General features: G+C 31.9%; 1 protein-coding gene across 1 annotated transcript in view; it reads left to right on the top strand.

The window, feature by feature from the left end:
* Positions 1-747: 747 nt before the first annotated feature.
* LOC143076086 (carboxypeptidase D-like) overlaps positions 748-12,979 on the top strand; it is a 43,727-nt gene continuing 31,495 nt past the window's right edge. Inside the window, exons 1-9 of the mRNA XM_076251720.1 lie at positions 748-1,601; positions 3,251-3,393; positions 4,388-4,557; positions 7,304-7,695; positions 8,378-8,569; positions 9,025-9,308; positions 9,707-9,806; positions 10,981-11,123; positions 11,872-12,041. Coding sequence (XP_076107835.1) covers positions 791-1,601; positions 3,251-3,393; positions 4,388-4,557; positions 7,304-7,695; positions 8,378-8,569; positions 9,025-9,308; positions 9,707-9,806; positions 10,981-11,123; positions 11,872-12,041 — 2,405 coding nt within the window. The 5' untranslated portion in view covers positions 748-790. The remainder of the gene's footprint in view (positions 1,602-3,250; positions 3,394-4,387; positions 4,558-7,303; positions 7,696-8,377; positions 8,570-9,024; positions 9,309-9,706; positions 9,807-10,980; positions 11,124-11,871; positions 12,042-12,979) is intronic.

The following is a 12,979-nucleotide window of genomic DNA, read 5'->3' as shown; positions in this document are numbered from 1 at the left end:
TTCAAGGTTCAATTCTTCTTATTTAAAGGACCAATTGATGATTTCGTCCATGCTGAGACTTATAGTAGTCTCAGGTCCATGTTAACGTTTTTATTTATTTGTAGATCTTGTTTATTTGTAAGTTGATTGAGAACTTGATTCCCTGCATATATCATATAGTATTCAATATGTTAAACAAAAGATTTGAAAGTGCAAACAATTGACATTAAAGGTTTAATAACTAAAAACTATATCGTTCTAAAATTTGAAAATTACATAATCGTGAGATAAATCTGACCTGCTGATAATAATTGCTGAGGTGCCATAAAAAATGAGGGTCATGTTCATATTCCCCTGCAGAAATTGAAAAGACTGTTTGTATGACATCTATCAGTTTTCATAGGTCATTTTAATGTTTTTGTCAAAAAGTACTTTCATTATGATCAAGAAATAAGAAAATGTTGCCCGCTTAGGTTATATTGTTGTCTTTAGTACTACATTTGAAAAAAAGTTACATAGCTATAGTTTATGATTGTGCTAATCTAGCTTACTACAACTCTTTCATTTTCATCCTAATTATCGATATTTAGCATTGGAACTGCTAAATAAATATTATTTGTTCGTATCCGGCGTTAATAAAAAAAAAATGGGGTGCGTTGTTACATATCTCAATATAGGATAATGTCAATGTACTTTGTTATATCTAAATAGGATACTGTCAAGGTACTGTATAAACAAAACGTCCTGCAGTCACAACTTTCTTGGAATTGATCTACATCCGGTTTTGACGTAAACAAATTGCAGATGGAAAATGTCCCACCAAACTTTACCTTACACTTTTGTTCTTCTTGTGTGCATTTTAATAACTTTTGCAGAAGATCACCTTTCTTCTTTTAAACCTGACACTTCTAGTTATCACCATTATGACGAACTGTCGAAGTTTCTACACGATATGGAAAAAAAATATCCACATATTGCCAAACTTCATTCAATAGGAAAAAGTGTTTTGAAGAGAGACCTGTTAGCTCTTCAGATAACTGACAATATCACAGATGTAGAACCTGGCGAGCCAATGTTTAAATATGTTGGAAATATGCATGGAAATGAGGCTGTTGGCAGAGAAATTCTTATTTATCTTATTCAGTATTTATTAGAAAATTATGAAAAAGATGACAGGGTTACTAAACTAATAAAAAATACTAACATCTATATAATGCCAACAATGAACCCTGATGGTTTTGAAGAAGCACATTTGGGTGATTGTACGGGTGTCCTTGGAAGACCAAACCATCGCAAGGTAGATCTAAATAGGAATTTTCCAGATCAGTTTCGTAAACACAATCCTGTAGTTGAACCAGAAACAAAGGCAATGATTGATTGGATTGAGAACAACAAATTTGTTTTATCTTCTAATCTCCATGGAGGGAGTGTCGTAGCTAGTTATCCTTTTGATGATACAGCTGCACACAGAGATGTTTATAGTCCAGCGCAAGATGATGCCATGTTCAAACATCTAGCAAGAGTTTACTCAAGTAACCATAAAACAATGCATAATCCTGGACAATGTGGTGATAATTTTAAGGAAGGAATTACAAATGGGGCAGATTGGTATGATGTACCAGGTATAAACATGTTAAATAGGATACTGCTTATGTACTTATGAATGTACATGTATGGTTCATTTTTATAATGACAATTGTACAATACTACATATGCATATGTTTGATTAGATATAAGAAGATGTCGTATGAGTGCCAATGAGACAACTCTCCATTCAAGTCACAACTTGTTAAGGATTATTTATGTACCCTTGTGTTGATTCAAAGCTAAACATATGGAAATTATATAGAAAATCCACAGCATTTATCCTTGTACCCTCATATTTGGCAATTTCATGACTGATAGATATACATTGTAAGATTATTGCATGCAGTGCTAGCATTGATATCCTTAAAACGAGTTTATTAATGTAGCTATTGGTTAAAACAAATTAAAATATGGACTAAATCAAGTACACCTTTTAGGGTGGGCTCGACTTTAATAGTGACTCAGCATGAGGTATTTTGGAATTTACAGGTTGCTTAGAACTTTTTGTAAAAAATAAACACTAGCACATCATAGAAAAGCAAGTGAATAATCTATGTTTCAAATTTTATAACAAAAATCTGTAATAAAGGCTGTGGATTTTCTATAAAAATCTTGGTTTATTTGCCACAAAGTACTCTTTTTCTATTGAATGCAATGAAATAATAAGTAATAATGCTTTGCATCAAGTTTCCCCTTGGTATATGTACAAAATGGCCTATCTCTATTATTCATTACATCTGTAGTTTTGATACAATTGAAGTTTGAAAAATTCGTACAAAAATGGCTACAGAAGGGGTCATAAACCTTATAGTAAACCACTATCATGATTATAGGTCAAAGTACAGTCTTCAACACACATACACAGAGCCTTGGCTCACACTGTACAGCAAGCTTTAAAGGCCGTTTAAAAAGGATTGGTATAAAACCATTCAAACAGGAAAACCAAGGGTCTATAGATATAGGAAGATGTGGTGTGAGTGCCAATGAGACAACTCTCCATACAAATAACAATTTAAAAAGTAAACCATTATAGGTTAAAGTACGGCCTTCAACACGGAGCCTTGGCTCACACCGAACAACAAGCTATAAAGGGCCCCAAAATTACTAGTGTAAAACCATTCAAACGGGAAAACCAACGGTCTAATCTATATAAACAAAACGAGAAACGAGAAAACACTTATGAACCACATCAAGATGATCAACAAGCGACAACCACTGAATATCAGCTGATTCCTGACTTACAAATGTAGGTCAGGTGCAAACAAATGTAGCGGGTTTAAATGTTTTAATAGGTATCAACGTTAACCTTTGTTCTTTAACATGATTAAAATGTAAATGAAATCTTCTCATAGAATTGAATGTGGATGAAAATTTTCATGAAATGATGGCAAGTGACAATCACATTTTGCATCTTTGGCAAAAGCTTTTGTTTGATATATACTTTGTACATGTACAATACTAAAAGAAGAATTAAATAATAAGATACATATGGCAAGATGTATCATTATAAAATCCAAACATAATAGCCCTTCTCCCTAGCTATGATTTTGAAGAAGTATTCACAAGCTTTGTCATATTTGTAGACATAATAAATAAAGAACACATTATGTGCATAATCATGATCATGATCATGATAATAGTGTATTTTTGAACATGCTTTAATTTTGTAAAATATGTATTTCAGGAGGAATGGAGGATTACAACTATCTCCATAGTAACTGTTTTGAGATAACAATAGAATTGTCATGTTGTAAATATCCAGCTGTTAGCAGGTTAGCCATAGAATGGGACAACAACAAACAATCTTTAATGACTTATATGGAAGAGGTTAGTACAATGTATTACCATAGCGACTGTAACCATGAAGCTGATAAACTACATTTAAAATTTTTCATGATGAACTCCTATCTGCAGTCTGCACTTTAAAATGAAAATCCATGCCCCAAAAATATATGCCTGTTTAATATCATACCTCCTACCTGAGAAAAGGATAGGAATTTATTTAATTTTTTATTTTTACTTTATTTTTTAACTGAGATGCAGGTATGTTTTAGGATGGAGGATATTTTCGTAACCAAAACAAAAATGAACATTTCTGATTATTTAAGGAAAGAAAAAGGCTAAATACATCATAGTTAATTTGTAATTGTCTGAATGACATCACCAAATGGTTTTCAATATTGCTAAGATACATTAGGCCTGCACATACGCATATATGCATATAATACATTGTAGATGTTATCTGTAGGTTATTATTTATATCTGTTTCCCTTTAATATATACATGTATCATATAGCTAACTGGTATAATTAGAATGAAAAGAAAAATTAACTTTATTCTTGTTGCTGAACAAGAACTGTTGAAAATGAACATGTCAGATTTAAATCAAATGTTCAAGATGTGCTCTACTCTTTATTTTCTGACAGATTCAAACAATTACAAAAATGCATGAAAAAATTACAATAGGAGGGTATGAGACAGGGACAGTCAGTAGGCAGTATTTTTTTTTGGTCATATCAGTATGTTAAAAAAACACAAATTAGAAATATATGTCATTGTGTCTCCTTGCAAGTCCTTGGTTTAGGAAAGTATTTTAAATTTGATTTTTTTATTTAATTCTGTGAGTTCTGTGAAGAAAAACTCATTTGAGAAGATTTGAAACTCGATGAGTTGCTTCTACCTATTACCCATTTCCGCTTGTTTTGAAATATAAAAATACAAAATTGTTAATATATCATTCTGACTACCAGCATTGTTGATTTTATATATATCATCTTGACGAGAGTATTTGGTTTTATATAAAGTTATCTTGATTTTACAGGTACACAAAGGTGTAAAGGGATTTGTACGTGATGAATCCACTAATGCTGGTATACAAGAGGCTGTTATTATGGTGGGAAATATCAAACACAACATAACAACAGCAGGATATGGGGATTACTGGAGACTTCTGGTGCCTGGAAAATATGAAATCACAGCTGTAGCACCAGGGTATGTACAGGGGACAAAGTAGTATCTTATGGCATGGTTTGGTATAAACTTAAAAATAAAAAATAGAACCAAATAAAACAGAAAACGAATAAAATGCATGATTCAGAAAAAATATCAGTAAATAGATTTACAGATTCAAGAAAAATGACAAGAATTTGTTTAGCAAGAGAAATCACATATTTTGACCTAAGTGTATTTTCTATAGATTTTGTCTAATTTGCTAGAATGCAGTTTATTTCATGAAAGTATTTTTTTCTTTCAAAAAAAAGTGTTGGTCACTTTTCTTTGAGCTGTCAAATTTCAAATAGTTTGTAAATAGAAAATTCAATTCTGTATGGTTAAAAAACTAAACCATAAAATTTTTAAATTAAGATATGAGAAGATAGGTCTTGTAATGTGCATTTAGTAAATATAATAAAAACTGGTGTCACAGGACTCATTTCTCACTACAAAACAAAAATGGTTAATACACTCCACATTCTTTTATGAAATTTATGACTTATCTCTCCTTAGATGGCAGAATTGAAAAAAAAACATTCTTTTATAAAAGTTACAAATAATATAATTTGAGTTACTGTAAGTTGAGAAATTATTGCGATGTTTTTATTAATGTGAAAAATGCGACTGAGGTACAAACTCAATATTTTGAACTCGCATTTAAAAAAACATTAAAATGAATTAAACAGGATTTTTTTTTATACGGGTACATGTATCGCAAAAATAAAAATCACGTTCTAGTCTAAAATGACAAAATCGCAATAATAAATGCACCCAATAACTTCTGAATTTATAGTTTCTAACCTTACCTGAGTCAAAAGAGTCTGTTTTTGTGAAAACTGGTTATAAAGATCAGATAACAACAATGATGTAATGTTATCTGAAAGATCAGTCAATTTATAGGTAAAATATGGAAAAAACAGGATTTTTTTTTATAAAATTTACTGCTAGATACTATCTTTTGATCATACACAAGCTTCTGTCCAAAATTAATAGAAATCCAGGATAGTTGAAGAAAGTTATTAAAATTTAAAAAACTTTAACCACAGAATGAATGTAATGTTTCCTGGGAGAAAAACTAAATCTATTTAAAATTAATATACAGAAAAACAGGAATTTTTTTTGACAAAATTTACTTCTGGAAACTATCTAAGGATGATAAACAAGCTTCTGTCCAAGTTTGGTAGAAATCCAGCATACATTGTAGATTAAGAAGGTTATTAAAATTTGAAAAACTTTAACCACAGATTGAATGTAATGTTTCCTGAAAGAAAAACTATGTCCATTTATAAGTAAAATACAGAAAAAGAGGATTTTGTTATGAAATTTACTTCTGGATACTATCTTATGATCACATCATCATAAACTAGCTTCTGTCCAAATTTAATAGAAATCCAGGATAGTTTAAGAAAGTCCCATTTATAAGTAAAATACAGAAAACAAGATTTTATTTTACAAAATTTACTTCTGGATACTATCTAATAAACAAGCTTCTGTCCAAGTTTGGTAGAAATCCAGGATAGTTTAAGAAAGTTATTAAAATTTCAAAAACTTTAACCACAGAGTGAATATTTGTGGATGCTGTCGCCGATGGAATGTAGGATTGCTTTTTCTCGCTTTTTCAACAAAAGTTGAAGTTTTACAAAAATCATACAAATAAATTTCACAATTTCATTGGTTGCAATGAATTACATTGATTTCCCAGTTAAATAAAAACCGATAATTTCACATGTGAAATAATTAGACAATATATGTATAGTGTCTTGAAATATGAAATTTATTTGTATGAGGCTTAGAAACGGGGGAAATGCGAGGTTCTACCGAGCATTTTCCCGTTTCGTGCCGAATACAAATAATTTTCATATTTCTAGACACTATACGTATATTGTTTTTATACTGAAATCGAAAAAAAAAATTTAAAAAAGATTAAAAATATGAAACAAATATTGTTAAAAAAAAGTGTTTAGAATTTCCCTCTTGGGGTACCATTTTGGGGTATTTCCCTTTGAGTGTAGTCCAGGCAGTACAAAATTGACATTTTAAGGAAAAAGACAGGGAAAATGAACTCTAATTAATAACATTTGATAAATCATGGTATATAAATTACCAATTTGAAGACATAACAAGTTTAAATTCATAAAAGTTTGACCATTGTTACTACATGTTGTCATGGTTGTGATGTGACGTTGTAAGTAGGCGGGGCTTATAGGTGAGTTGAGGTCATTGACGTATAAAGCTAACGTTTATACGTATAGCTTTATCTGTATAGTAAAATAGCTGATTGCAGTATAAACGTGGTTATTTCACTCTCTGACGTCATACAATAATAGGCGTTGTCAAGACGTCGATAACGTCGGATCAAAACAAATTGTCAATGCGCAGGAAAAAGATATAGTTCCTTACATTTTCTACATTAATTTCAAAAGAAAAGCCATTTGCCAATGTAATAAAAAGAATAACTAATCGCCGTATTTGAATATCAAAAATAAGACAACTTGTGACGGAACGCTGCTATGGATTAAACTCGTGCTGCGCACTCGTTTAATCCATTCGTCGTTTCGGTCACGCGTTGTCTTATTTTTGATATTCAAATACGGCGATTAGTTATACTATAATTTCTCACTCCAAATTTGCACATTTCCCTTATTGACAGATTGTTAACTGCTATTTATGAATACTCCAAATCTACCTTAGCTTTAGTATATGCAGTATATTTTCAGAAAATGTAAAACTTTTTTTTTTACCTTAGGTATGAGAAAGAAAGTAAATCAGTTGAAGTAAAAGATGGACCAGCTGTAGAAATTGAGTTCAATCTGAATAAAATTAAGAGGGACACAGAACCACAGAAAGCAGCTGAAATCAAATCGGCACCTGCAGCAGAAATGCCCAAAGAAGCTGACACTCTTGAAGTTCTAGTCAGTCATGTTAACAAGCTCAGAGATGCATCACACAGGGAGAAACTAACATTTATAGAACCAACAGAATTCAAACATCATCACTATAACGACCTTGAACAATTCTTGAAAAACATTTCTCAAAAATTTCCAGAAATTACAAGATTGTATTCCGTTGGGAAATCTGTACAAGGGAGAGAACTTTGGACAATTGAAATTACAGATAATCCTGGAAAACATGAGCCAGGTAAATGTTTGTTTTATTGATAAAGAAATTAGTGTGAATAAAATAATCTTAGTTTTTATATTTTATAAACTTGATGGTTCCCTAAATATTTTCCTTGATTTACTTACATCTACCATCATCAGGAATGCTCAAACCAAAAGATTTTCCTGGATATTTTGTTTAGTGCGCAGCCCTTTGCATCAATTTATATTCACATTATTTTTCTACTCGCGGAAGTCACAAATATAAATTGCTTACGAAATAAGTTGGTTGACAGAATGTGAGGGCCCTCATGGGGTTTTTGATTATGTGATTACTTGGCCGTTTTTTTAATGATTATTTGATTATTAAGCCAAATATTTCATGATTATTTGATTACCTAGGACTGTATTTTTAGTTTATGATTATTTGATTACTAAAGATAAGCAAATATTTAATGATTATGTGATTATATTGGCAAAAAAATGGTGATTATGTGATTACTAGGACCCCCCATGAGGGGCCTCGAATGTGAGAAGCTCAGACCTTTAAAGAATAGCCAAATTCATCTTAATACATTTACATTGCCTGGAGAAGTTAATTCTTATTTAGTTTTGATCAATATTTTCAACCCATGTATTGAATTCTTATAATACCCATATAGGTAATAGCACCTAATTCATTTTTATAATTTTAATTTGAAATATAATAATTTTCTTTTTAGGTGAACCTGAATTTAAGTACATTGGTAATATGCATGGTAATGAGGTCGTAGGTCGTGAGATATTACTGAACTTGGTTCAATTGCTATGTGAGAATTACCAACATAACCACTTCCTGTCCCTGATGGTGAACTTTACGAGGATACATATAATGCCAACGATGAATCCAGACGGATATGAAAAAGCTCAAGAAGGTAATATTTTCATGCTGTATTTTATGTTGTTTTTTTTAATTTTATACCGGAATTTTAGAAATCATCGTACAGTTTTTATTTATGAAAATAATGTGATAAGTAGAGTATTCCAATAAGAATGATTTGCATTCTGAATTTTGATACATATATCTGTTTAAATAAATCACAGTAATTTTTCTTGCATTTTTATTCTTCGAACAATGTTACACAAACATTTTCCACAGTTTAGAACATATGACAATTTGAGCATCAGCCACATTTTAGCTAGCTTTACAGCTACACCAAAATATTTTCCAACTACTAGTGCAAAGACCTGACATTTTTCTTTTGTATCCAAACTAATCTTTTTACAAATGCTTTAAAGTCTTTAAAATTTCCCTGGTCTGTGCCATTGGACAAGTGGCTAACAGTGCAGACTCTGGTGTTTATGTAACACATCATTATTTTATTTTTAGGTGATATGAGAAATGTACTTGGAAGACCTAATGCCCATAATATAGATCTAAACCGTAACTTTCCTGACCAGTTTGAAAAAACTTTCATTAACGATCATCAAGAACCAGAAACTGTGGCAGTGATGAGTTGGGTTCAGTCCTTACCGTTTGTTTTATCTGCCAATTTACATGGTGGCTCTCTTGTGGCTAACTTTCCTTTTGACGATACAAAGGAAGGAACAACAACATACAGCAAATCAGCAGATGATGCCACGTTTATTCAAATTTCAGAGGCATACTCACTGGTAAGTTATCAATGAAGCAGTTTTTACTGGGGGATTATTTATTTTCGTGAGTACTAATTTTTGTGAATATTTTGTTCTGTTTTGCTAAAGTCTATGTAAAACTATACTTCATTGAACTTTTAAATTGATTGTTAAACCATACCAATGAAATGAGTTTTGTGTATCATGAAAGCTGTTCAGTAAGTTATAGTGATTAACTTCTACTTCCTTTGGTTTCTGATGGACATTTGTCTCATTGGCAATTATAATACGGTACATATTCTTATTTTTTTTTATTATGATTTAAGCATAGATTTGTTTTGCAGTTGCTTTACTGAATAACAGTTTATTGAAAATTCAATACATATGGATAGTTTATTAAGGAATATAAGTTGCATGTTTAAATTTATGTTTTTCAGGCCCATTCCACAATGCATTCAGGCCATCCATGCCCTTCCAGTAGTAATGAGTACTTCAAAGATGGAATAACTAATGGAGCCAAGTGGTATAATGTAGCAGGTAAGAATAAACCTACTAACTTTATCACTTAGAAAAGTTATAGCTTTCAATCATAAAACTGTGGTTAGAACTCAGGCTAAATCTAAAGTAACCCAGTTTTTTTCTTCAATCACTGTAAAAAAAGGATTTATTTTTCAGAGGTTGTAAATTCAGAAATGTTGCCTGTGTTCATTGTGTGATTGTTGAAAAAAAAAGATTATGTGACATTAATTACTGTTATTTCATGAATTGCTACTACTGTGAATTCATTCATTTTGATATTAATATTGGGTATCAAATTTTGCTGATTGCGGAAAACACAGATTGAGGAAAAACATGCTGTTTCTCATTTTTGGGAAAACACTTATACATGACATTCTCTCATGACTGAATTGGCTCCATCTTAAGGAGGCTCGCGGGAAAAAAAAATAAACGTTAATTTTTCATTACAAATTATATTTATAACCTTTAGTAGTTCTTACTTTATCATATTGTACAAAAATCATTCCAAAAAATCAATTCCTGTTGGCCCCAGGTGACTTTTAAAATGTAGATATCGTTGAAAAAGCTCCAAATTATCTCCCTTTGGTGCAAAAATGCCATTTTTTGGCATTAAAATGAAATATCTTTTATAACACACTCGGTGACCTATATTTTTTATTGTTGTTTTCAAATAAGCTGTACATAAACTAAATAATTGTAAAATTTAAGCGATTTCTGTAATTTAGTTCTTTTTTTATTTCGATATTACCGCTATTTTTCCTATTAGTTCAACAGAAAAAAAGGACATAAACAAAAATGTATGCTTTTCGAAGGCAGATTGTGAGCGTAAATGAACGGCGACCCCATTTCTTAATTTCATTTTTCTATTAAGTATAAGATAAAGTTCATTTATAGAAAAATAAAGAGAAATCCTATATTAAATAAAAAAATTGATTTAGACCCACGAGCCCCCTTAAAGTGTTTTTCAACTTGTTTAACAGACATATATATATATACCGGTATACCAATGAAAAAGTTGCAAGTGGAAATATACTGTGGAGATATTTAACTTATTAGTCAATAACACGATAAACAATCAAAAGGCTAAACAAAATAACACAAAACACAACATAGAAAAGACTGGAAGGTGATCTCAGGTTTTCTGGAAAAGTAAGCAGATTTTAAATTTACTAATAAAACCTTTACTTGATAGGTGGCATGCAGGATTGGAATTACCTCAACACAAACTGTTTTGAGATCACAATAGAACTTGGCTGCTATAAATATCCCTGGGCTAAAGATCTGAAGTCTTATTGGACTGCCAATAAATATGCCTTACTAGTATATATGGGGCAGGTAAGTGGATATGCAACAGTAGCTAACAGTTAATACGAAAATAGGGAGATGTGATATGATTGTCAGCCTAATGAGAAACCTATCCACCAAAGTTCAAATAAGTGGATGTAAGCAATTAAAAGCAACCATACCGCCTTCAACCATGAGAAAAACCCATACAAAATACCAAAACCAATCATGTATCTAAGACTTAAATATTAATCAGAACACATTCAACATCCAATTGATTAAGTGTAAAGACATCATTAACAGTCAGAGAAAAATATGACCTTGTGCAATGCCAAACTAAAGGTATAGAATAAAAATGATGCCAATTTTTATGGATTGAGGTAAACTTGCATTTTTGTGAATATTTGATTTTTATGGTTTTGCCAAAGTCTGCAAACAATCCTAAAGAAGATTTATTGGTTGAACATTTGAATTCATGGTTCTTACCTAATCACAAAATGCGCGAAAATTGATATCCAAAGAATAATCATGAATCCACAGAAATCTATCCTGTTTAAAAAAATAAATTGAAAATTGTCACATGATCTTTAATGAAAGACCAAGCTTCATCATGTGTATTGAGTTACCCACAATGATCTGGCTTTGAAGGCATAAAATTTTGCTCAGTGCTCTGAGCACAAAAATCATGCTTGAAACATGAAATCCAGCAATTTGGTTGGTTGATTTTTGAGTCTGAGTACAAAAAACTGACTTGAAAGTTTTATGACCACAAGGCCTGAAGTTGACATTTATCTTGTAGATACATAAAGGGGTGAGAGGGTTTATCAAATCTAAAGATTCTGGAGAGCCAATAGCGAATGCTACTATTATGGTGACTGGTATTAATCATGTTATAACATCAGCTGAAGATGGTGACTACTGGAGGTTACTCTCCCCAGGAACATATGAAATCACAGCTTCATCTCAAGGGTAAGTTATAATGCGAAAGATTACTCTGACTACTGGAGGTTTCTCTCCCCAGGAATATATGAAATCACAGCTTCATCTCAAGGGTAAGTTATAATGTGAAAGGAGAATCTGACTACTGGAGGTTACTATCCCCAGGAATATATGAAATCACAGCTTCATCTCAAGGGTAAGTTATCAGGTTAATGGAGACTCTGACTACTGGAGGTTACTATCCCCAGGAACATATGAAATGCTTCAGCTCAAAGTTAAGTTATCAGGTTAGAGGAGACTCTGACTACTGGAGGTTACTGTCCCCAGGAACATATGAAATCACAGCTTCAGCTCAAAGTTAAGTTATCAGGTTAGAGGAGACTCTGACTACTGGAGGTTACTGTCCCCAGGAACATATGAAATCACAGCTTCAGCTCAAGGGTAAGTTATCAGGTTAGAGGAGACTCTGACTACTGGAGGTTACTGTCCCCAGGAACATATGAAATCACAGCTTCATCTCAAGGGTAAGTTATCAGGTTAGAGGAGACTCTGACTACTGGAGGTTACTCTCCCCAGGAACATATGAAATGCTTCAGCTCAAAGTTAAGTTATCAGGTTAGAGGAGACTCTGACTACTGGAGGTTACTGTCCCCAGGAACATATAAAATCACAGCTTCAGCTCAAGGGTCAGTTATCAGGTTAGAAGAGACTCTGACTACTGGAGGTTACTCTCCCCAGGAACATATGAAATCACAGCTTCATCTCAAGGGTAAGTTATAATGTGAAAGGAACAGGTTAACATAAATACCTAACTTCCTATGATTACTCTCACAAGGAACACATAAGAAAAGCACATCAGCTTAGGACTAAGTTATCATGGTTATCGGGTGAAATTAGAGGGAAGATCAAAAATGAGCAAAAGTCTTCAGATATAAAGATAAGATTTAAGTTGATTATGTGAAAAAATT

The sequence above is a fragment of the Mytilus galloprovincialis genome, chromosome 5, assembly GCF_965363235.1.
Source record: "Mytilus galloprovincialis chromosome 5, xbMytGall1.hap1.1, whole genome shotgun sequence".
NCBI lineage: Eukaryota > Metazoa > Mollusca > Bivalvia > Mytilida > Mytilidae > Mytilus > Mytilus galloprovincialis.
Note: the sequence above shows the minus strand (reverse complement) of the source record. Positions and strands in the feature narration are given on the sequence as shown.